Genomic DNA, 24,369 nt, shown 5'->3' with positions numbered 1-24,369 from the left:
GTCACCTGAAACATCCACCTAAAACTCAATTGACCTCATAACAAAAATTCCCAGTGTTTTTTCCTTGTCGGCTACCTTCCTCATATTTTGAGCATACAGCAGCAGAGAGGTGAGTCACTGTGTGGTTGCATGTATCATCAAGTCCATCCTACTGCTTTTCCATGATGATCCACAGATAATGCAGATGATGACATCAGATACTGAATTACAGGGAAGAAACAGGGCAGTTAGTTGGAGTACAGGAGGAAGAAGCGAGCACTCACCCAAAAAAAATATAAAAGGATAAATCTTAAGGAAGTGCACGGCTACAGCAGCAGACTGTGTTTTGCCTGTCCTGCAATAAAGAATCGCCAAAGGGATATTGAGAGTGTGCTGGCTTTTTCTCTCCTTCTCAGTTACCCAGTAAAATAATCTCAGCAAGCATCAGACAGATGCACAGGCTCTGCACATTACACTTCAGAGAAGAGAAGAATGAAGTATCCTAAGAAAAACAATATATTTTCATCCAGTCTTTCTTTTTTTTTTTCTTTTTTTAATCTTTTTGTGAACAAGGGAAGTCAGTAAATTTGGATCCGACAGAGCTCTGACGTCAGCAGAACCTCAGCCTGGGCTCCATGATATTCCAACTGAACTGATTCACACTTTCTCCAGTAAGAGTAGGCCTACATCCCTTTTTGTTTGTGATTAAGAGGCATTTCACAAGTTGCTAACGTCTATTTCTGAAGAATGAGCAGCTGTAGAAACATTATCCTGCATGTTTATGCAGGATAACACGGGTGATGTGTTGTATCTGTGTTTACTTGATCTCCTGAGGCCCCAGACAGGACAGTTTCTCTGATCAGCTTTACATCTTATCAGTCATGTTTTATATCCACTTATATCAAACACAATTCAATCAGCATTCTTCATTGATTGCATTACTCGACCTTGTCATTGTTTTGATATTGGAGGTTTGAAGTGAAAACGACTCTGTCGTCGGCTCTTACAAGGCCGATGTCTGTTGTTGCCTCAGGTGCATCCGTTTTTACAATCCGGTTGAACAGGTCGGCGTTACCTGACAGTGAGCAGCACGTCTCTCAGTTTATGACTACAGTGCAGCAGCTCACCACAGACAATGATCTAATTATTGAACAAACATAAGACAGTCATGAGTGTTTGACTCCTCCGTCTGACTGATAAGACCACTTGTCACTGTCCATCTAAAGGAGACCATCCCTAAACCATTTTCCATTAATGAGTCATGGCTGCTGTGACTTTAAATCTATGATTCCTAAAAGGTCTAAAAGATAAAAAGGATTATTTGAATTAACAGAATTAACTAGCCTGGAGGTAAGAAACACAGAATTCACTCATGAGTCTTGTTCCTTATCCATGTTGTTCAGTGGCGGTTATATGATTTATGAACAAACTCCTTACATGCAAACAACATGTGTTTGCATAAACCTCTTGCATTATGAAAATGAGAGCTTCTGCATACACAAGTGTCCTGTTTAAACCACCCTCCCTCTTCCTCATCCTATAGTGACGATTGACAACTACACAAATACTAAAGAACGAGAACGCCAAAATTCTCATATTCTCTGTTTGAAAACAAAGTGACACATCTACTCTTCAGATGAAGTAGCCTGATGTGATGCTTTGCCTATTTTTAACCTCTACACTGTGTTTTTCTCCCTCCACTTTATTACAATAAAACCAATCTATAAATATATAAGTGAAATATAAAACTTTCCAGATACTAGAGTTTCAAAATGACGCAAACGTGTTTTAAGTATGTCAGCCAATAATAAACAGACAACTTGAGACTGCAGGCATTTTTCATGTCTGGACATGCCACTGGAAGCTCCCATCCTTCCCCACTGATTGACACACACCATCCAGTGTGCTGAGTGACCACTCAATGCAGTGGTGACCCAACAATGAGCCCCATTTGGCTCCTGGAAGGTGTGAAATGGCACACTTCTCCCTGAGCGCCCCCCTCACCCCCCGTCTTTGTTGTTGGGATTGATTTAACAGACAGAGGCAACTCATAGAAGGTGTGAGACCTACTGGCTATTCACCACACACACACACACATAAACACACACACAGCCTTTGACACAACCCTCAACTCCACCCCTTTTACGCAGACACACGCTCACCGGTCTGACTATACAGCCCTCACCCTGCCCACTTCTCCCTCAGTACAATTCTGCCTTCAGCAGAGAGCGCACTGCACTCTTGGATTACACTCATACATCACAGAAGGAGTAATTTGTCTACAGAGCAGCGCAAAGCACCGCAAACTACGGCAGCATGGGGAGCAGCATGTCATGTGTCCCCCAGCACAACTTCAGATTCTCCAGCAAAAGTTTCATACGCAGAAACAGGTAGGAACACTCAAACTTGTCCAGGTGTTCTTGCTGTATTCATGTCAGTGTGTTCACTCTACACAGAGCACGTCATGCCCTTGACTGCCATTTGTTTTTGTTTTTAGACTTTGTGTTTCAGCTGGAAGGAATTCTTGGTATTTCTCAGGGTTTGAGCGATGAGGTTAAACGGAGGTTGTGAATTTTGTGAGGCGGAGGTTGGGATAGTATGGTGAAGCTGGATAGTCGGGGAGTCGTGCCTGAGTGGTGCCCGTCTGGCCAACAGTGTCAGTGATCCAGTTACCATTTGCCTCCTCTTTGCATCTCTCTGAAGATGATCTGCCAGCTGTCAGCGAATCTGGTTTCCCTCCAGAATCAGGGCCTGACCCCCATTCATTAACTTTATCGCATGTGGCCAGTTAAAGTTATTAAATGATAGGATCTGGTATGACACCTGATATTGTGAGTTGCTAGCTTGTAGTCCTGTGGGCACTGAACATGGACAGAGGAAATAAGTGACAATAATGGGTTAGATTTGCATTTCTTAAGTCCTTTAGGATCAGTTGTCTGGGCATGTTACACTAAGTACAGCCAACTCTGCTGGACCAAAACATCTGATTGTGATTAACCTCTGCTGCAGGCTTCTGCTGTGTGATGATTCAGGGTCTGGTTTTGTCAACGTGCTGTGATTTTCTAATAAAAAATGCAGACAACCCTTTAAAAAAACAAATTAGGTTTTTGAACACTAACTTCTCAGGCTTGAATACTGATACACTTGAAGAGTCAGTTTGACGGTTCAGCATGAACAATACATTCACTGTTCTTGTTTCCCATGCTCCCGAATCCCTACTACCTCTTTGTGTTGATGAACCAGGCCAGGCTCAGGTATTCCCCTCGGAGAAGGGGAGTGAGTGGCATTGAATACCACAGCATAGACTTGGGGAATGTTGGGTGTGCAAATCCACTACCTGTCCATTATCCACATTCCTTGTTCACTTTGCAACTGTAGATCACTTCAGTGTCCATACTATTTGTATTTTTGTCAGCGCAGGAATAAAATTCAAACAGGGATGTAGGGGAGCAGTGTCACTCGTTAAATCCTAATCAGTGATTGATGCTGGACATGGGCTTCCTGATTAGACAGACCTTCATTCCCACCATTAAAACAAAAGCCCTCCTTGTTGCAGCGAGGGCACTGACACACATATGTGCAGATAAGCAGATAAACTACCAGTTGAGATTATAAAAGCAGTCCCCAAGTCTTATCGTTGCAGTGAGGGAGCTTCCTCATAAAGATCTGGCACTAATGGTAACAGATGAGGGTCATGCAAAACAAAGAGGGGCATTGAATGCTGATTTTCCTATGCATATCCTAGCTATCAGACACAAGACCTGATTGTTCTTATCATTTAAATGGCTGGCATTGATGGACCAAGGACAAAGAAATGGGCCACTGGTTAATGTATATGACATTACACAAAAAACAAGATACGTCATTTATCTGCTGTGAAAATTTAACTCAATTAATGTGACCAATGTGACTTGATTATTCCTGTGATCCAAAAAGTGGAAAAACAGAGAAACAAGTCAGTGACACTGAATTCAGAAAGCCAAAACAGTGGGGCAACCACTGTTGTATTTAGGTCAGCTTTTCATCTGACAACAGTAGATGACAGTGAACTCCCATAAACAGGAAATGTGACACTGGGTTTAGGAAGTTAACTAATTGGCAAACATGGTCAACATTGGAGATTTAGTGGTAAACATGTGGTTTTTCTTTTCTCTTGAGCAGCAGCCGCCTATTTCGCAAGAAGAATCCCCAAGAGGGACAGGAGAAGTCCAACAGCATTATCAACATCCTATGCACTGTTACCCCCAGGAAGGTAAGAACGTCCAACACTGTGTAGGCGATAGTCATAGCATGAATGTCAATCATTTGCATACCAAAGAAAACTGCAAAGCTATAAATGTCAACCTGCAGGTGATTCGATTTTTATTGCATGTCCAACTGGTATGTTCATGTCTTCACTAACATTATGACTGGTTGCAGGAAATGAATCCTAAAGACCTGGAGACAATAGAAAACATAAAGTGGGATCCTCCGTTTCCCTATGACCCCGCCAGTGGCTGGAAGAAGAGCAGCATCAATGTGAAGAATTATGGACGGATGATTCACAGCTCCAAAGTTCGTTTTCGTTTCCTCCACTGCCAGGTGAGGAGAGGAAAATGGGTTTTTAATGATTAGATGTTGAAACATCGGGAAAGCAACAGGCGAGGAAAACAAAACTAAGGCTGGACAATCCTCATTGTGATTAACAAGGTCTTAAATAGTGAGCAGGCCTACAATGACGCATCACACCACTCATCTGTGTGAAGTGTCAAAACCATAAACACAGGTGGAGACTAACAGGATGTTGCTCTCCGGCCACCAGACGCACTGAAACTGACTGCCGGCGTTGACGTGCTGCCTGGCTGTGAATAATCCAATCAGTTTTCCACAAAGCGGATCACAGCCTCTGTTTGGACATGCTCTCCTCTGCTGCTGTTGCGAAACATCTCTGAGAGTAAACCTCAGGGTAGAGAGAGTTCCTCTGATCCCAGGGCCTGATAGAGGACATGCCGGCTCCTCACTGTGGGAACCACAATTTGTCAGAGCTGTGACACATCAGCTCTGTCAAAATGTGGACACAAAAGATTGATTAAGGGAAGGGCGTCACGATGCAGAAGAACACAATGTATAAAACAGAAAGTAATACACATAAGGAAGCACATATTACCTAAGTGCTGACAAGGAAAACCTTTGTGAGCCATCACAGAAAGACAGGGATTGCAAAGACCTTGTTGATTGTATTGACAAAAGCATAATTGCTGTGAAACATCATGATTTCCTCATGTGGGAGCAACGTAAGAAAAGACATGAGCGTACAACATCGGCCTCCAGACACGTGTCTCTGCGCAAGGTTTCATTTCATCAACACTGAACCACCTGATTTTAACTGCTAGTTTTCCAATTAGAGCGACAATGTGTGAGATTAGCTTCTCCTTCTGTTTTAAAACCTGCACACACACTGTATGCAAATTTTGAGAGTGCTATTAATACAAGCATTAGTTCCCTGCAAGCTTTTATCACTTACACAGCATTTTATCTCTCTTACTTATCTACACAGGATGTACATGACTGCTACCTGGATCTCTTCCAGACACACCTTCATTTTGTCTCCAACAACACAACCGGACTGACATACCAGGTGACTTTTTTTTGTGTTTTTTTTTTTAACTCTCTTAATTTCTTCCTTAGGAACAACTTTTATTCTCAGGATTGATTTTTATAGCTCTGATATTACTGTGAGGCAGATTTTATGCTACATCATCATACCTTTTGGCATTAATACCGTGTCAACCAGCAGTGTGTTGGTAAACAATAAGCATGATTATGTCACTCATAAAGCATGAGCAACCATTAATCATCGTTTTATTGTGTCTGTGTGGAGCTTAGCACCCACTCCAGCTGCTGCTGTTCACAGTATTATTTGAACATAGATGATGGCAAATGAAAGGCAGACATGGATACATCCTCGGGTTACAAGGCTTACCTCAGTGTCATGGAGATTACGATTTAGAGCTGAACACTTGGTTTAAATAGAGCATAACAGCAGAGGAAATGTAGCAGATTATGTTTTAGTTAGTGAATGAGAAAGTGTTTTTGCCCACACAGCCATGGTTGAACTTTTTTGTTGTTTTGTGCTCAGGGAACTCTTCCGTTGAAAGAACTCACCATCTGTAACCTACAACAGAACTGCAACCACAGTCAACCCCAGGAATTCGCCTTTCAAATAAACGGTAAGTTGGACTTCAGTAGAGAGGACGCAAGTGGTTGTTGGTACCGAGCCCTGAAATGTCCGAATCATCTGTTTTGAGTTGTATTAGTTTGTGCACAATTTAGCCAATCAATACTTCACATTTCAACCAGCTAAGGAATACAAGTTAGTGAACTGCCACTTCAAAAAAAGAAGACAAGATGAACTAGAGCAGGACATAATCTGTCTAATGGTCTGTGTTATGAGTTAAAGACCAAAGTAAAAATTCTCACTTAAAAGAAGAAGAAGAGAAAGAAACCACACGCTATTTTCAAACTGCAGCATTTCCTATGTTGTCACATTCCAGTAATTCAAAGGTGCCGCGACCCCCTTCACCTCCACTCAACCCCAAGACTAACTAGAGCTGGGCCCCTTCACCTTCGGTCAGGGGGCCAAACTGGCCTTAAAGACCTCGCTTGTTAGACAACAGGTGCACTTCAGTCGGTCCAGCTGTCGTGCAGAAAAGCCCTGCTACCGCTCTGAGCCTTGTCACTGCATATAATCTATGGCACATTCCAAAAAGTGCTTAGGTTAATGTCTGGTAGAAATGTCACTTAGCTTTTTGAACTCTGAAGGGCTTTTCATTAAGAAGAAATGAAATGCTGTATAGGAACTAGAGGGCTGTGTGTCTTGCCTGGGGAATAATAAAGTCCCTTCAGCCATGGGATAGTGTAAAATGACTGAATAAAAATAACAGGTGAAAAGTAAATCCCAGCCATTAAGGGTTTATAGTTTCTGTGTTTAGATTTCTTTGCCAGTACTATCTTACTGAAATCTGAAACATTCCTGCTGTCACAATATTGACCCTCTTTCGTGTTGCCTTCTCATCTCAAGACTTTCCCAGATCAGGCCTGTTATTTTGTGGTATTGTATTGCAGTTGTTTTGATTGTTCAGTGCGGTCTTCTATTTACCTTATGGGATGCATCACTGACAGGAAACATGTAGAGACACCATGATGAAATTCTGAGTCAAGTGAGAGACCATAGTGATTTCCTCTGTGAGACCTGTGCCTCCGTCGAACTGAGCTGAAAATATGAATCAGCTTTAGCGGAAACTACTGGTGAGTTAGTGGGTGATGAAGCACAGACAAAGCACGAGAGGGTGGATGAAAATCCTTTTAAAGTTTTACACAGTTCGAATTAATGTTGCTGTGAAAGTTGCATAATGAGAGTTAATTACTTTAAACAGCAGCAAATGACCCCTATAAACTGACTGAAAGTTAGAATGAAACAAAGCCTGAGTGTTTGCCTCCAGTCCCAAGAGTTTTCACTTCACTCGATTTGCTTAAGATGTGGAAAAACACAAGTTTTCAAGGGAGTGCTGTGGTCAAGGTTTATAATTAAGAGTTGGAACTAAGAGAAGGTTGAACAGATGAATAAAGAGTAGCTGCTTAAAAAGCAGTCAGTGGTCCAGACAATTACAGCACAAAGCCATGGGGCTGGAATGAAATCTGTGCTGGTTATCTCTGGTATGTGTGGGACTGATAGATAGAGGGAGATTCCAGCTCTTTTTATCCCAGGCCCTGTTCATTCCTCCTGCGTAAACAATGTGAGGGAGGGAGAGTCTACTATGATGTTTAAATGCCAGACAAATCAGGTTGAGACAGATCTTCTGCAACCTGTCTTACAGGTGGTAAACTGTGTTAAACACACATTAACCTACGTTATACTTTACGCATAACTTGTCCTAAGCAGCCAGTGAAGCAAAGTGTGAACTCCATTAATGATTCACCACCATGGTAGAAAGCTCTCTGAAAAAAGATACTTTCCTTTTTTGACCTTGCAACCTTTGCACTCCGCAGGTGTCAGCCTCAACCCCATCATCGTCTACTGTGCCAACCAGGAAGAAATGGACCTATGGTTTGGCCTTCTCCAAGACAACATTGAAGCAAATGGAGGCACTGCAATTCAACAAGAAAGCTACACCAGAGTGAAAGTACGTTTGGTTAAATTTTTCCAGTGCCACCTTGCTCCAAATACCCTCCGTTACACATCAGGCAGCATAAAAACTGCCTCATGTGCTGCTACAAGGATCTGCATCCTTTATTTTTTTTGGTCCAGATTCAAACAAACACATGAGTGTGGTCCTTTTTTAATCCACCTGGTGGATTAGCCAAGAACAATCTTTGGCTTCAACCACTTCTGTTAAAACAGGATGTGTGTGAGCGTGTAGATTTGGTGAGTCATGTAGGTCACCGCTGGCTCTCCTGGATACTAGGGAGCGGCCTTGACCACATCACAGTCAATATCACGCTAACCCTCACATCTGCACGGGGTTAAAGTGCTGACTGCACACCCACAGGCATGGAAGTAGCAGATGAACCTAAATGTGTCATGGTAGAAAAAAATAACTGAGCTAAAGCTTAGAAGCCTTTCCAATGGGCAAACATGAGTGACACTGTGAGAAAAAAGTTTTTAAAGCTTAAGCTTCAGGGCAGAGCTTTGTTCATATTTACACTGCTGATGATTCGGTCTGACCTCTGTTGTCCCCTGTTTGACTCCTGTAGGTAAACCAGAATGAGTGTCCGGAGGGCAGAGAGGAGCTGAGGAACTCCATCAACAGAGAACCCATCTACGAGTGGGAGGGCTCTCAGAGAGACAGCCTGGGTCCCATCACCTATGTCACCAAAGTCCGACTCCAGCACCTGCCCTGTCAGGTAACACATGACTGATGCTTATTAAGAGTGAATCACCTCTGGTCACATGGACTTAACACACTGACTGTACATCTGAAATGTACAGTGCAGCAGACTGTAATGCATCATACACCTGTGATTTCAAGCTCTGGGAAATTTTTACATGATCATAAGCAGCATAACATCACCTCTAAAGGTGACTCACATAGTTCTTAACTTGCGCAACGCACACATTAGCTCAACACAATGTAAGGCCTGAGCGAAAAGGGTGGAGTCCGTATTTTGGTAATGGCTCCCCTCCTGCAGATATTGAACTCTATTGTTTTTCTTTTTCTTTCAAAGTGTAAGACAGAGTTAGACACCTGCAGCCAGTTGATGAAGAATATATGACTCCTTGCAAACCAGATCAGACATGAGCGCCAATAAAAAGCTTCACGCAGCAGCAGATAAACACAGTAGTCATGACACGGCTTGCATGGATATCTGCAATTAATTCTCTGTGGGAAACAACGGCAGCCCGATTGATGTGTGTGAGATTTAGGACCTGGGTGTGTGTGTTTGAGGCATTTTGCTCGGCTCATGCAGTGACTCAACTCACCTCACAGCTGGAATGTCAGCTGTCTATCCAGACACACCCCACACAGAGGGAGAAGAAACATAAACTCTCCCCTCGCTACCACACCTTTGAATGCCCAACTAACTGGTTGGACTGAAGCTCTTGCTGGGATTTAAATCTTGCTTCTCAACTGAATATTAAAGGATAACACTGGCGGCTTTTTAAAATGTATTTATTTATTTTTTTAGTGCTTGCACCAGTGTCTCACGGTTGCCTCTGTGCTTTGTATTATCCATAGTCAGATCCTCACACAGGCAAAATAGCTGGAGTTGACAGGTCCTTCTTACTTACAATGTACCTTCAGAAAGAATATTTGACGCTATACCAAAAATTTCCACAGACGCATATATGACAGTTAAAATTAAGCTTTATGGTCGTAAATTTCTCTTTAACTTCAATTTACAATACTCAAGTATTTTTCCAACACCTCTTACACATGGGAATAATCAATATAAATAGGGTTGGGGTTCAACAAGGACTGTCCCATTAGAAATATGCACAAACATAAAGCTCATATGCAGCTATAATCTTGTGTTCGCAGGAGCAGAGTGACAGACTACTAGTGATGTACCCAGCCACCCTGATCATCCTATCAGAGCAGAACGATGGGCTCTTCTACAAGGTAACCCTGATCACATTTTATTCTAACTGAACTGTGTGTATGCAATATTCCCATTGTTTTTGTCAGAGAATTGTGTTTAAGAGTTGTTATAATTACAGGGAAAGCTGCCACTCAACATGATTACTGTGACCACACCCTGCCAAGACGTCAAGCCAAACACCTTTATGATTGAAGGTAAATATACTTATTCAGTGAGCTGCTCTTTTACACATGGACGATCAAACACACAAGTTAAAGGGATTATAATGAGGGCGCATTCTTATGCATGCTTTATGTTAAGTAGCCTTTTCCATGACTCCACGAGCGTCACAGAGAGTAACGCTCTATGAATGAGCCGATTTTAGCCCCAGTGAATGACAATCTGACTGTAGCACATTCCAGTGAGCGACTGGACCGAATGACAGGCTTTGTCCTCCCTCTCCCTCTCTTCCCAGGGAAGCTGATCAACCCTATAGTGGTGTCGTGTCTGGATAGGGCAGTGTTCTGTGACTGGATCCATCATTTCAAAGCTGCTGACGTGCCCGTTCTCAGCCCTCCACCCCCTGTGTATGACATCATCTACACCCCGACGCAAAGAGAGGTGAGGAAAGCCCTCCCCTTTCTCACAGGCCAGAAACAATTACACTGTTCACAAACGTTGATGATCCATAACTATCAAGTATACATTCTCCACTTGGTTTGTGAAGGTGCGGGTGGAGCGAGTTCAAGTATGAGGAAACGTGATAAAATAGACTGGCAACATGGTCTTGCCTCTTTTGTAAAATAACATTTGGCATGACTGAAATGTCTCGCAATCACTACATCTCCCGAAAGGTTAAGAAAAAAACAGCACTGTGCATACTCTGCTCATTTGCTCTTGGTCAAACATTATAATTTATGTTCCAATTTTGTGTGCTTTAATTTCTAGGCTCCACAGTTTGACAGGTGGAGTGGAAACAGCCAAGGAAAAACCGAGTCTCTAAAGTTCAGCCAGTCACAGAGTGGGCATGGGTCCCACAACCTTCAGTTACCCATTCATGAAGACAACCCTCTCTCCCCAGGATACACCGAACCCCTCTGTGTAAGTCAGCTATGTGCTACTTCTCAAGTTCAAGTATTCTTGTACTGATAACCTCAGTCAAGCTCAACAACAGTACAATATTTACACAGAAATAAATGTGGTAGGAGTGAGCTGCTAAAAAAAACTTGTGTTTGTTTGGGTGGCGCTGAGCAGCAACACCTTTCTTTTCCAAAGTTAATTATTAAGTGAGGTCCAGAGAGCAACACAGCTCCTGTTACAGTCACATAGGCTTAGTGATAATCCACAGGCCTTTCAGTAAGTAAAAAGAAATCATAACAAAGTCAGTCATTTTCACCAAAACATCTACCCATAAAAATAACATTAGGGTAGGAACATAAAAGACTGATCAAGGTTATTTCAGCACAGAAAATCCTGCTTGTTGACTTCTTACTGTCTAAGAAGTACTGCATTATCAGGACATTTGACCAAACTCCCCCAGGAGAGGAGCTATGTGGGCTGACTGCCCATCACATTAGTTTAAAGGAGAGAGAGCTCAGTGCCCAGAGAATGTGTTGTTGTTCTGCTCTTGACCTGGACCACCACTCTCCCAGTTAGACTGAGATTTTCTTTTTTTAAAACATAAAAGGAAACTGAAAAATAATCTGTTGTGTTGCCTGACTTTTGCTCTGGATGTGTTTGTTGTCCCTACAGTACAGCTCAAGCCGTCCCTCCTCCACCGAAACTGCCCGCCTGGGCAGCAGGACCAACAGTGTGTCTTCCCACACCAGGCCCGAGCGTGACCTACGACCTTTGTCACTACGCTACTCCTCACCCCAGCGTGGCTCCTACCTCCAGCCTGTGGAGACCTCGGTGCTGTCTCAGATCTACAGCACACCCTACTCTGCAGTGCATCATGCCAGCCCACAGCGGCTGGAGAAAGCCCCGCTAGTCAAGGTAATTCAGTCTGGCGTCTAACTCGATAACTGAATATTCCCTTTGAGACTGTTGATGTCATGTGTGCAGTATCTAAAATAGACACACCAAGCAGTAGGCTGAGAGGGGTCATGATATATAACTAATAGGTGTTGACAAATGGGGAAATGCTGGCATTTGTTCACAACTGAAGTTGACTGATCAATCTACTTGATGGTGAAAAGAATGAAATCTCTATTATAGTTCAGAGACAAAACTACACTTTAGGATTTTAAGCACAACAATGATGGCATCTGTTTGTGAGACAACAGATTGATAGCAGATCATGACTGGCATCTGAAACCTCAACTTGGTGATCTGATCCTGACTCACAAAACATGACCTGGTGTTTTAAACTAATTTGTGAATATTTTGTGATCAGTCTAACAGCTGGAGCACACCTCAGACATCACTGAACTACTCCCTGAACACACCCCAACGCCACTCAGACATGTGCGCCCCTAGACAACCGTTGTCACCCCTGTACGACGAGCCCTGCAGCCCCGAAATCTACTCCCTGGATGAGGCCAGGCCGCTGGTAAGTGGGTCAATGATACTGGATCCATAGGTTCAATTTACCCCTGCGCAGCCTGGCTGATATCAAGCAGTGCTAAGCTTGGCAACAACAAGTGATTTCTTCATAGCAAGGTTTTGTTATTTTATCATCAATCAAAATTTGGAAATCATTTTTTTCATTGTTCTTGTTTAAAGCATCAGAGCTGGCAAGAGCCAATTCAGCAGCAGCAGCAGCAGCACCACCACAACCACAACCACCACCACCAGCAGCCGCAACAAGCCCCCCAGCTCCTGCCCTCCTCCTTCCAGCTACGCACCCCTCCCATGGGAAGGCGCTACAGGAGAAGTCTGGTCCTGACCAATTCCCAGGGACAGTCTTTGAGCTTGGAGATGGAAAGTCCTCAAAGTCATGCAGAGCAGAGAGCAGAGGCTGTTTCTAGGCTAAAGCTGCTGGCTGCACCCGGCCAAGTGCAAGAGCAGGTGAGAAACACAAAGACACATCCCAGGACACTCCTGTTTCTGGAATGCCGTAGTACAAAGTGCAGCAATGATGCGCTGTGTGTTATGTACTTGTTCTGCAGCTGATATTTGGACAGCGGCCACAGATGAAACCGTCTTTGATATTTTAGGAAACATGAGAATATTTGTTATAGTTAATCATGGGAAGTAAGTTTCTTTTGTTCTCACACATCTTTACAGATGCTTCTCCCACCGAGCTCTGTGAGGAACAACCCCCAGATGCCTTACGGCTACTCACCAGGTAAGAACTGATAGCATGCACAAACGTGATGAAACACTCCTCTGTTTATGATGTGTTTAGTGTGCAGGTGCATTGTTTGGATTCAGAGGACAAGCATGTTCACCAGTTTATGATTAGCCATTACATGCTTCCAGTCCTACCAAAAAAATCATTGTGGCAAAGATTTTCATCATGTTAATAATTTAAAAAATGCTGAAAAGGAAAGGATGCTTATTTGTAGGCTGGATAAAGTTTATGTTTCTATTGAGGAACAATAGGTGCTCATTCAAATCAGTTCAAACCAACTGTGGCATCATATTTCCTCACAAGTGTGAGTTATAAAAGTCAGCACTGTCTGCTGCCTTCCAAAGTACCACCAAGGACAGAGAGCATTGCTCACAATACATAATGTCTTAAATTAGACACCGCATTGATTGAACTCTTGGGTCTGTCAGCCAGTAGACAGAAGGTTAAAGGCTACAGGATTGAAAGTACAGGAAATGCAGAAATGTGCCAATGAAATGGAGCTTAGTGCAGCTCTAAATGCCATCTGTGCACATGTCCCATGTGGGGTAGCCCAGTGTAAGAGAACACTGTTCCACAGACAGGATTTACTCCTGCACTGTGATTGACGGCACACAACTGGGTTTCACACATATCTGCACATGAAAACAAGATTGGAGGTCACCTGGTGACTGCAGATTAATTCCTAACTCTACTGTACTGAGTGATTTTATTTGGCAGGGTGCATGTTTCTATACAATCATTAGACATAAAGAATGAAGGTGGCGTCGTGTCAAATTACACTACCGGTTTTACAGCAAGATTATATGTTGGGACAGAGCCAATCACACCATATGCAAGTTTATTTAGTCAGTGCCAGGTCTTATATTTCACTGTTTGGAACTAATATCTTGGGAATCTTCTCTCGCTACTATGGATCGGGACAGAGCCAATCACACCAAAAGCACTTTTGGACTATATACAAGTTATTCAGTCAGAATGTAATTTTGCTGCCTCTTGGCCAGGTCGCTTTTGACAAAGACATTCTATATCTCAATAAGCTTTACCTGGTTAAATAAAGGTTTAAAAAAAAAAAAGTTTTGTCTTTCAGTGTTTGGAACTAATAGTTGGGAATCTTCTCTCGCTCCTATAGATCACCACTCGTACCTCGAACCCAAAGAACCAGATGACCAGGAAATGGACTATGACAACATTTGGGAGTACGACTGTGATACTGGAATGATTCAGCCAACGTCTGGAATTTCGACACACTGGACAGGATTAGACTTTGGGGCCAGAGGCCTTGGTGCCATGGCAACCCCGCAGAGATGGTCATAAAACAAAACAATAGCCTGGCCACTCGTCTGGACGTGTGCAAACAACAGATCTCTATCAGAGGGATAATAAAAGCCAACCAGCACAGCCTGCGTTGCTACCGCTGCGTACAGTGTGAACCAACAGATCCCATGAACTGCATTGTCAGATGTTGGGTAGTTGAGCAGTGGAACAATGAGTGCAAGTATGAAGCGCAACGGGCTAAATCAAAACATTATGAAAATGATAAGAGGCGGATTTGAACTGTCTTGTTTCATATGTAGCATTGAAGAGAGAAGACAGCAGTGTAGATACTGTGCAGCTTTAATGTTATTTTTTTAATGTATTTTGTAATTGCACAAAAAATGTCATGTAGTGCAAGAACCTGCTGTTTTGTTTTTTTTAATATATAAAGTATTTCCTTATACAGTATGCTGTCCAGTTTACTTTATGTGTTTGTTTGTACTTAAAGCTGTAAAAGCATTCCTTGTGAGCGTACAGGATGTATATATTTTTGTAAATGTTGTACATTTATTTTATTATGCTGTATTGTCAAGGCACATACATGTGGCTATAACTGACTGCCTTAAAAGGTGCTAATGTTACGATCACTACAGCAATGTACTGATATCTGTGTGGCTTCCTTTTTATCCATTTTGTTTGAGGTGTTTATTTATATTTGGAAATAAAAGTAGAAATCTACACATTTTACCTTTGTTTCATCTTAATTATATTCAATCTGTTGTATGTAGGATTAATACAGTAATAATACTGTAATTTGACCAATGCTAGAGATAAAACAAACAACTTTTAATATTGTATTGGATCATGAAAAACTAAAGAGGCAGATGACAAAAAAAAAAAATCTTTTCTCTCACAAATAATACTCTGTCTGCATGAATGAAAAGTGACACTTCAAATGCATGGTTTTTCCAAACTGCATAAAATGTGTTTATGCTATAAGAATACTCAAATAGCCTCTTGAGTTGGGCCCAACAGGACACATGATGTTATAGTTCAACCTTGCCATCTGCTGGAGAAAAACAACAAAACAAAATACATGGTTTAATTTAACACAGGTCTCATCTTAAAACAGGCACTTATTTAAAATAAATAAGCATTATCCTTTTTAAACCAGTTTACTTTGGACCTATACTACAATTTTCACGAGAAAATCAGACATTGTAAATTACTTGAAATCTGCAGCTCCCACATCTGTCCCAGTTCAATTTCTTAGATGAGCATATGTCGCCCTCTAGTGTTTGAAAAGTTTTACTTTCATGTCTGAGTTTCTGGAAAAGCAACAGTCAGAACACATGAGTCATAAAAGCTGTTTACTGTAGTTACATTTAAAGGCATCAACAGCTCACAGAGCAGCCATTATGAAACAATACTGTACAGCCATCATTCAACATAAAAATAAAATGTCTTTCATAAAATACATGGTCAATACTGGCACAGGATACAGTCCCCAAATGAATTACACAGTTTGAATTAAGGTTGTTTAAAATTATTGCAACAGATATGATTTCTTTCACTTTGTGAAATCTTTCCAATTGTTATTACAAGAAATACTCAACATCTTTTTGGATTATTCAAAAGCAATTAAATGGAAACAAACAAGCTCCAACAGCACCATCATAAAGTCTCTTTAAGTGCCTAAACTTAATCCATTTATCACATATCGATCTAACATCTCCACTCGGTACAGCTCTGAGTACACCTGCAGCTCATCTTACTTATTGAAACCTTATTTACAAACTTGTCTATAGCCATCTGTCTGATAAATATACATGTCTCATCTTGCCTTGCAGAAGAAAAAAGTGCTGAAACTATTTTCCTTTCTCACCCCTATGGAGAGATCAGTGAAACTTTCAATTACAAACATGTAACAGCACATCAAACGTGTCATATTCCTTCGAGGACTCATGTTAATCGTGACGTAGGGAGATCAAGACTCAGATGGGGTGGTGTCATGAAGTATCTTCTCACTGGCTGCCGCCTCCATCTTGACGTATTTGCGCAGGTATCGGATTGCTGACAGAGCACTCACGTTTGCCAGCAGAACTGTGTGGAAATACAAGTGAAAATGAAACCTTGCAGCCCAACACTGGATCTTCTTGCACTGATTTTACAGCCTTAAATGAACATATTCCCAAATTGAATTCAAATGTTACACATACAGAGACAGTGACTGAACCAGCAACTCCACTGTGATTTTAGTCTTAAAAAGTCTTTAAAAAAAACTACACAAGTTGATTTTCTTATATATTACCGTAAGCATTCTACACAAACATGCTTACCAGCCTTCCAGGTATCACCAACTTGTGGGTTTGCAGTCTTTAACACCCATGAAGCAAATGCGATACAAACTAGACACATATCAGACTGTCTGAGAGGCAGAAGGGGGGCATCCAACCCTATAAAGACAGAGACAGGGTATTACAGAAAACCTTTTGAATCATAGAGATGCAATGCACAGGATGGAAGCAAATATCCATACAGGAGTCTGAACAGCTGAGCACAAGCTCCCAATAATATGTTAGGGCTTCATGTTCTGTCACACTGTGGCCTGGTCAAGCCCCAGTGCCTGCACAGATTCCAGCTCTGCACATACAAGGCTGCTCAGTGCTACTGACGTTTGAACTTGTGACTCTAGGGGCCTTAAAGATAATCCTTATAGATAAGTGCTGAACATTAGATGCCACATTACTATACTATAGGTATTATATGTATCAAAGCTGAGCTGAGGTAGGTATGCATAAGGGCTCCACAAGATTAGGTAATTTCATTTCCCTTCACAACCTAACATAAATTAGATCACTCCACTGGCAGCTTAGAGAAGACACTCATTGACTGAAGTCAAGTTATCACGTACAACCATTCTTCTTGGCTTTCACCACTACGTGCCTGCAGTCCAGAGAGGATCCTCTGACAGCTGAGGTAAGACAGTCCGGCCCGGTCATGACTGTAACAGCTGACTGAGTGGATAACATCATTTACATTACAACTTCCCACATGTGAGGAAAACAAAGAGCTTAATTGAAAAGGTCACACGCGGTAAAGTACAGCTGTGGAAAATTATTTTTTAATTCTTTTGAAAGGTTTGTGTGTGTATAATTTAAGAATCTGAGGTGTTGTCTCATCTGCCAGTTTGGTCCTTTGAATTAAACCAATCTTGACTTTGCTTCATCTCTCCAAGTATTTACCAAGATAGGGTTAAATGTAGATAATGATTACACATTCAGGATTATGTGCGTTTACTAGGGGTGTGACGAGATCTTGCGAGATTAAACTCGACGATATTTCTCGTCGCATTAAAAATCTGTCTGATTTTTTTTTTTTTTTAATGTTAATACAATGTAAAACAGAGTTTCCACTACCAGTTACCATTACTTTGCACCCCTTTCCACTACACAGTTATAACTACTCGACTCGGTTTAGGTGCTTTTCAGTCACAGCTGAGTTCTTCATAGTTCCTCCTCAGTAAAAATGATGCCACTACTTAAAAAAATCCTAGAGGAAACACTGCACATAATATTGTTTGCACTTGAAAAAAAGAAAGGAATATCAAATTTTATTTATTTTATTTTAACTTTAATAAATTTTAGTTTTAGTTTCAATTTGTGGAAGAAGAAGTTTATTAAAAGCTCATGCTTACATCATGCATGTTAAGAGTTATGATAAAACATTTCAAAATGCATGTGCAATTCAGTTAAATAAAAGTCTGTTGGTCCAGTCATATATTTTGTCATTGTAGTTTTCTTAAAATCTCGTCTCGTTCTCGTGAACCCAATATCGTGTCTCGTCTCGTCTCTCTGAGATGAGTGTATCGTCACACCCCTAGCGTTTACCAAATACTGATGAAGATACCCTGTAAGAGTAATAACTTATACAAACCATTAACCATTACAATGTCTGACTCACAATACAGTGGAACCACAGCATTTTTTTTTTTTTTTTTTTACTTAACTCACAGTGCGACTTGATCATCAACGGTTCTAATCGAGATTTGGGTTGAGTTATTCTAGGGGCAGCTAATGTAACTCTATACAGTTTTTTGACACATGCCATCACACTCCGCAACAGCTATGAGCAGGTTTTATTGTGTGAAATCTGTGAAATGTACTCCCCTTTAATTGATGATGCTACACTTTTGTTAACCTGAATTTGCCTTTGCCCTTTCATCCATCAAAACCATGGGAGAAAAAACAGAAACTACTCGAACCAAACCACTCGAACTAGATAATGCATGAAAATAACTTTAATCCTACTTATTCCACCACTGTGTATGAACCCACAATGACTTTAACAGCAGTTAAATTGTAATTTTCTACCTTCAATATCAGGTTGTTGTTTGAAACTGGACTTACTTGGATTTGAAACAGCTATCATCTGTAAGTCCTCATATCTGAAAGGCTGCTGTGCTTGCTGTCTGAAGATTCTGTCATCCAGGTGGTAGAGAAGTGGATCAGGAAACATCACATCTTGATTTCCCAGAACATTGCTCGGGTACACTCTCCTTCGACTGTATCTGCTACTTTGACTCTCAGGTACATGAGCCTGGAAGCTTGAGGGACTCTGCTTCTGGACTGTAGATCCAGTAAAATTAACATTCCTGAAGGACAGTGTTGTTTTCCAGAAGAAATTCTGTTTGAGGTCACCATCTGTAAAGAAATTATCATAAATGTCTGTAGAAATCTGAGAAGAGCTGTCCTTACGAGTGAACCTGGACACCACCCTCACAGGAACCTTATCTTCTTCTTCAGATTCACCGGATGAATCATCAGGAGAGGAGGAGGAGGATGAGAAAAAGTAGTCATATGCTTCAGGGTACTGTAGATTTCTATTAGCTGAGCGAGTACAGGAAAAGATGGGCACCAGCTCGTCTTTTGCCTGATCTTCTGCTGTGAAGAGAGGGTTGAAGAAGTTTTCTGTATCAAACTCTGAGAAAAAATGATCATATGTTTCAGGAACAGAATTTCCATCAGTGTCGAAGGTGAGTGCATTCTCTATAGCCGCCGGGGTGTCAATTGATTGCTTTCCACCGAAGAAATATTTAAATATATCCATGACAGAGATTTTGTAGCTGTCTTTTAACGAGGAGGGTGAAGAGTCCATGTCTTTGTCATGCCTAGGTATACATTCATCAGGAAAATACTCTTTCCCTGATTGACCTTCATCTAAAGTTTGTAAAGGCTGGTCTTTCCATGTGGAGCTGAAAGACTTAGTATCCAAAGCATGCAGATTTTGCACACTTATATTTTTGGCAATCTTTCTTAGGCCCTTTTGAGAACTTCCAGAGTAGGCCGGCTGAGAAATGTCACCAACAGGTGTTAATGCCATACTCTCATGGTAAATATCAGTGCCGTGGCTCATTGGGACAGGTTCACTCTGCCACATAACACCTCTTGATGAAGAATCAACTGCCTTAATACAACTTGATTCTACAGAATGAGAAACACTGGGCGTGTCCTCATTGGTTGGCTTGGGTTTGGACTCGTCCAGTTGTGAAAAAAAGCCTGAAGCAGTGGTAGCAAACATGCTGGTCTCCTCACTTTCCTGTAAAGGTGGCAGGGAGACAGGTGAAGCAGCTTTGGTTGTCCTTAAATGCAGGATGTCTTTTATTGTCAGCTTCTCCATCTCACTCCAAAAAGAGGACATAGCAAACACTGAACGTTTTGAAACGAGTGCCTTTTTAGGTTTGCAGTCATCTTGGGATGCTGTGACAGCATCTTCTGCTCCAGCCAAAGAATCACATTTTAAATCTGAGGAGTCATTTGACACAGACTGGCTTTCGGGTCCAAATTTAGCATATTCTTCCCGATGTTTTGCCAATACTGGTGGTGGAGTTTTTTCTTTCTGACTTCTGGACTCATTTTGACTTCCTGACAAGTCTGTGATTTTTCTATTTGAAAGTGAACTGACAGAGTCTGTTTCCAGAGTGGAACAGGATGATACTGGTGTAAAATCTGAGGAATTTATTACTGAGTCTTCAGACAGCTTCTGACTACTACCTGTTGGATCAATTTCACCATTTGGTAGGGAAGGGGTCGTTACCTGTGATGTTATTGCTTGAGCACTCTCAGTTGTAATTGTATCTGATAAAATATTTGATTTGGATGAATTCTTATCCTGCAGCGGTTCTTCTGTGTCCTGCACTATATCATTCACATCTGCACTAGAGGAACCTTTAGAAAGACACCTTTTAGGAGTCATTACCTGTGATGCTATTGATTGAGCACTCTCAGTTGTATTTCTATCTGATAAAATATTTGATTTGGATGAATTCTTATCCTCCAGTGGTTCTTCTGTGTTCTGCACTGTATCATTCACATCTACACTTGAGGGACTTTTAGAAAGACACCTTTTATCAGGGGATGAACTGATACAATCTGGTGTTGATTTGCCACAAGTCATTTTGCTGGGAATCTCCTCCAAGAGTGGACAGTCTCTGGTTTTGAATCGTTGGCATTCTGTGTTGAGGCTGTGAGTCTTTTCCAGTGTAAAGCTATATTGGTCCGTGTCATGACAGTCAATTTCCAGCTGCTGCTGGGGCTCAGCCTCTCTTTGACACGGTGTGTGGTTGTCTCTGCCAGAATTTCCAGTGTCTGCAGCCAGGACTGACTTAGCAGCAGATAGTTTGTCATTTTGGCAAACGTCCACAGCGCAACCATTTGACTCTGTGCTTGATAAAATACTGTGAAATATTGATTCGACCTCTCCACAGCGTTTTACATCCTGTTCATCCTCACAACCAGTGACCGACTGATCCACTTGCTGACATTTCTCTACATGACTGTTTCCTGTTTCTCTGGTCAAGTCTGAATGATTGATTACAGCAGCACTGACTGCAACAGGCACACAAGAACATTCGTTCGGTCTCGTTAAGTTTTCCATTTCTAATCCGTTGGATGGCTGTAAATATGTTACCATGTTACCACTGTTGTTTGCTGCTGACATTACACCATTTTCAGTTTGACTCCATGGGGTTACTGACCTATCATCAATAGCATTACTTTCATCTGAGCTTGTTACTTTACACCTTCCCTGTCTAACTATGTCTTCTGGTAAATACTGATGTTTACTGTCATGTGGAGGAACGGTGTGAGGAAGACTGTTTGCTTTTATCTCCTTATTAGGTATCCTTACAGGGAGCTTACTTATGACTGAAAATAAAGAGGATGTAGCATTATTTTGTGGTTCCTTTAAATGAAATAAATTGACATCCTTGGATAAACACAGACCCGTTCCTGCTCTTCCTGCATACTGCTCCTCTTCTGAATCACTTGGCTTAACTAAACCCTGCCTCTCATATCCATGTGAACTCTCAGTTGGCTCAAAGCTGAGTCGTCTCTTCTTCCTTCTCTTCCTTTTGACAGAGGGAGATGGGGATGATTGTAGGCTCACTGATTTGTTTACGCTTGTTACATCCAAATGTAAAACAGTAGGCTTTTGTTCGACTTTCCATTCAGTATTTGTCAGCCTGTCTAGATGACTGAGTGAATTAGTGTTACAATTATCACAGAGAGTTGACCGACGAGTCAGCAAATGTCCCTGCTCAACATCCGTCAGAGGTGAGCACATTTTCACCTTCATCCCCTCATCTGTGTGAGGTGGTGTTTCTGAGCAGACAGCTCCGTCCGGTGAGTCATTCTGCTGCGTTACCTCATTTACTCCGATCTCTGCGCAGGCTTCCTCTCTGATGAATAACTCTGTTTCAGGGAAAGTTGATTTGTTAGTCTTAAGCACTGAGTTACTGGCTGCAGGTTCAGGGGAAACATTGGAACCGGGCTCCACTTTTTTCATTGTGTTTATGTTGCTCATGGTGTCGACAGGCCTCATGCTCTCTTTGCCAATTGCTGTTTCACCCCTGGCAGGCAAAGAGTTTAACTTAGGGATGTTTTTTGGCAAGGAGCTGCTGCTGGATTGTTGCCCATCACTATACTGCTCCTCCTTCTGTATTGCCTCTCTGTTTTTTCCAGCTCTCACTTGGCTTGGCTCAGGAGCCTCTGCAACATTTTTCAGCCTTTCAAAGAATATATTGATAGACTGTAGGTGTATATCCTCCTCACTGCCAGAAAGGACGCTTTCCATTCCACCGACGCCGTGTTTTCCAAGGTAATCCTCCACAGGAGAGCCTTCGCAGTCTGGGGGGCCATCGATGGGTTGGTCAGCCTCAGAAACTCCTGCTGTTATGTCGACTTTCTGAGTCCTTTTAAGAAGTATGGACCCTGTATCATCCATGTCACTCATCCCAGAGTCATCCACACCTGCTAATGATGGAGGGAGCAGGTTACACTCTTCACACTCTGCAAAGAAGCATTCCCAGTCACGGTCCGAGATCTCCACACTGTATTCAAAGTCCTCCATTTTGCCGTACAGGAGGCAATGTTATCTGAAAAATCAATCAAAACAGATAAAATATAAAACAATCCCTGTCCTAAGTATTTGCATTAGTTACAGGTCAGTTTGGCATCACCTAATCATTCAATGATAAAAACCCATGAAACATGTTGCATTGTAATTGTATGAATATGGAACCCTAAACAGCCACAAAGTAACTAGATCAGCAATGAACAGAGGCAATCATGCAAGTAAAAAAACACAAGAATACTGATTTCAATAATACATATTTTTCCAGCACAATTTAAAAATGTAAATAAAAGAAATATAACGCAAAATTACGGTATCTCTATCTACTAATGTGATGTATTATAAAATCATAATATACCACATTTTCAGAAAAGTCTTCACGGCAATAAATGAAAACTAGCCATCAAGCTAAAAGTATCACTGAAAAGTAAATATGAAGAAGTGTGACCCACAGTAGGTAATCTAGCTGCTTTCATTAGAACATACAGTCTATATCTGTGAAGGTTCCCTACCTGTGAGGTTTCAGCTGTTATCCTGGCCCAGAGCAGGTGAGGGTCTAGGAAGTGTGGAGTCTCAGCAGCACCATGTTGTATGTCCTCTTGTGGGCGTTCTTTTGCATGTGCGTGCAAGGCTGCAGGCCCCATGATTTGATAAATATAGAGCGGTGCTTCTGATCACGTAATACACGCAGTGTTCTTACGGCAGCCATCTCCAACAGAGGCATAATGTTTCAAAACTTTAAATAGACTCTCCACTAGCAAACTGTATATTTGGTTACTAGGTTTTTATTTTTAATTTTACTATTGTTTAATTTGATAAATACTTAAATCCAGCAAATGTGATAGCTATGTTTGTTTTAAGCCTTTTTTTAAAATTCACTTTATACCATGATATTTAGCTAAATACATTTAAAAAGAACTCATAATCCAGCAAAGGCCACAGTAGCATGACTGGCAGCTGCTGCTGGCCCAAGAAACAGTCAGGCGTGTGGTTACGGTGGTCATGCGGGTAGAGTGTGAGTCAGCTGATACCTCAATGATGTGATGTCATGGGGGGACAGCAGATCTGAAGCCTCTCCGTGCAGTCATTCCAGACGCTGCAGGAGAGCCAGAAACATCTGGGAGAACACTGGAGCTGCAACACATGAGACTCATGTGACTCATCTGGACTTGTAAAAACTGAAAAAAACAGACAAAAGAATTCATGTTTACTTCATCTTAGAGAAATGAACAGTGGTTCTGCATTGTAAAGGCATACTTTAAAACCTGTTTAAAAGTTAACGTGTATGTACAAGCACGCCTTTGTGTAATGTTGAAAATTGTGTATGCCCTCCAGTGTAATTTTGGCCTCATTAAGACCCACGTGTGAGT

The 24,369-nt window shown here is 41.7% G+C and overlaps 2 protein-coding genes across 3 annotated transcripts; one reads left to right on the top strand and one right to left on the bottom strand.

Moving 5' to 3' along the window:
* The first annotated feature begins 2,182 nt into the window (after nt 1–2,182).
* Nucleotides 2,183–15,323, top strand: plekhn1 (pleckstrin homology domain containing N1). The gene is made up of 16 exons (XM_085781763.1): nt 2,183–2,369; nt 4,141–4,231; nt 4,399–4,560; nt 5,516–5,596; nt 6,098–6,188; nt 8,008–8,141; nt 8,713–8,862; nt 9,999–10,079; nt 10,178–10,253; nt 10,514–10,659; nt 10,987–11,139; nt 11,791–12,033; nt 12,434–12,589; nt 12,763–13,047; nt 13,267–13,327; nt 14,463–15,323. Exons 1-16 carry the CDS (start codon nt 2,296–2,298, stop codon nt 14,645–14,647), a joined length of 2,169 nt encoding a protein of 722 aa, XP_085637889.1. The 5' UTR covers nt 2,183–2,295; the 3' UTR covers nt 14,648–15,323.
* A 620-nt stretch (nt 15,324–15,943) lies between these two features.
* perm1a (PPARGC1 and ESRR induced regulator, muscle 1a) lies at nt 15,944–23,615 on the bottom strand. 2 transcript variants are annotated; one of them, XM_085781762.1, is made up of 5 exons: nt 23,512–23,603; nt 20,846–23,021; nt 18,997–20,683; nt 16,927–17,043; nt 15,944–16,690 (listed from the first exon to the last, which is right to left on the bottom strand). In XM_085781762.1, the coding sequence occupies exons 2-5, from the start codon at nt 22,994–22,996 to the stop codon at nt 16,575–16,577; spliced, it is 4,071 nt and encodes a 1,356-aa protein (XP_085637888.1). In that variant the 5' UTR covers nt 22,997–23,021; nt 23,512–23,603; the 3' UTR covers nt 15,944–16,574. The 2 variants fall into 2 exon arrangements, with proteins under 2 accessions (XP_085637888.1, XP_085637887.1); XM_085781761.1 differs by having other exon boundaries at nt 16,278–16,690; nt 18,997–23,021; nt 23,512–23,615.
* Nucleotides 23,616–24,369: the final 754 nt, after the last annotated feature.

The sequence above is a fragment of the Trachurus japonicus genome, chromosome 7, assembly GCF_045865225.1.
Source record: "Trachurus japonicus isolate A0001 chromosome 7, Traja_1.0".
In the NCBI taxonomy this organism is placed as follows: Eukaryota; Metazoa; Chordata; class Actinopteri; order Carangiformes; family Carangidae; genus Trachurus; species Trachurus japonicus.
This window is presented reverse-complemented; position numbering and strand designations above follow the sequence as displayed.

Coding starts and splice junctions, on each gene's coding strand:
- plekhn1 (XM_085781763.1), top strand. CDS start 2,296: ATGGGGAGCAGCATGTCATGTGTCCCCCAGCACAACTTCAGATTCTCC. Junction 2,370..4,140: donor AGTTTCATACGCAGAAACAG/GTAGGAACACTC, acceptor TCTCTTGAGCAG/CAGCCGCCTATTTCGCAAGA. Junction 10,080..10,177: donor ACGATGGGCTCTTCTACAAG/GTAACCCTGATC, acceptor TTATAATTACAG/GGAAAGCTGCCACTCAACAT.
- perm1a (XM_085781761.1), bottom strand. CDS start 22,996: ATGGAGGACTTTGAATACAGTGTGGAGATCTCGGACCGTGACTGGGAA. Junction 17,044..18,996: donor GATAGCTGTTTCAAATCCAA/GTAAGTCCAGTT, acceptor CTGTCTTTATAG/GGTTGGATGCCCCCCTTCTG. Junction 16,691..16,926: donor TGGTGATACCTGGAAGGCTG/GTAAGCATGTTT, acceptor ATTTCCACACAG/TTCTGCTGGCAAACGTGAGT.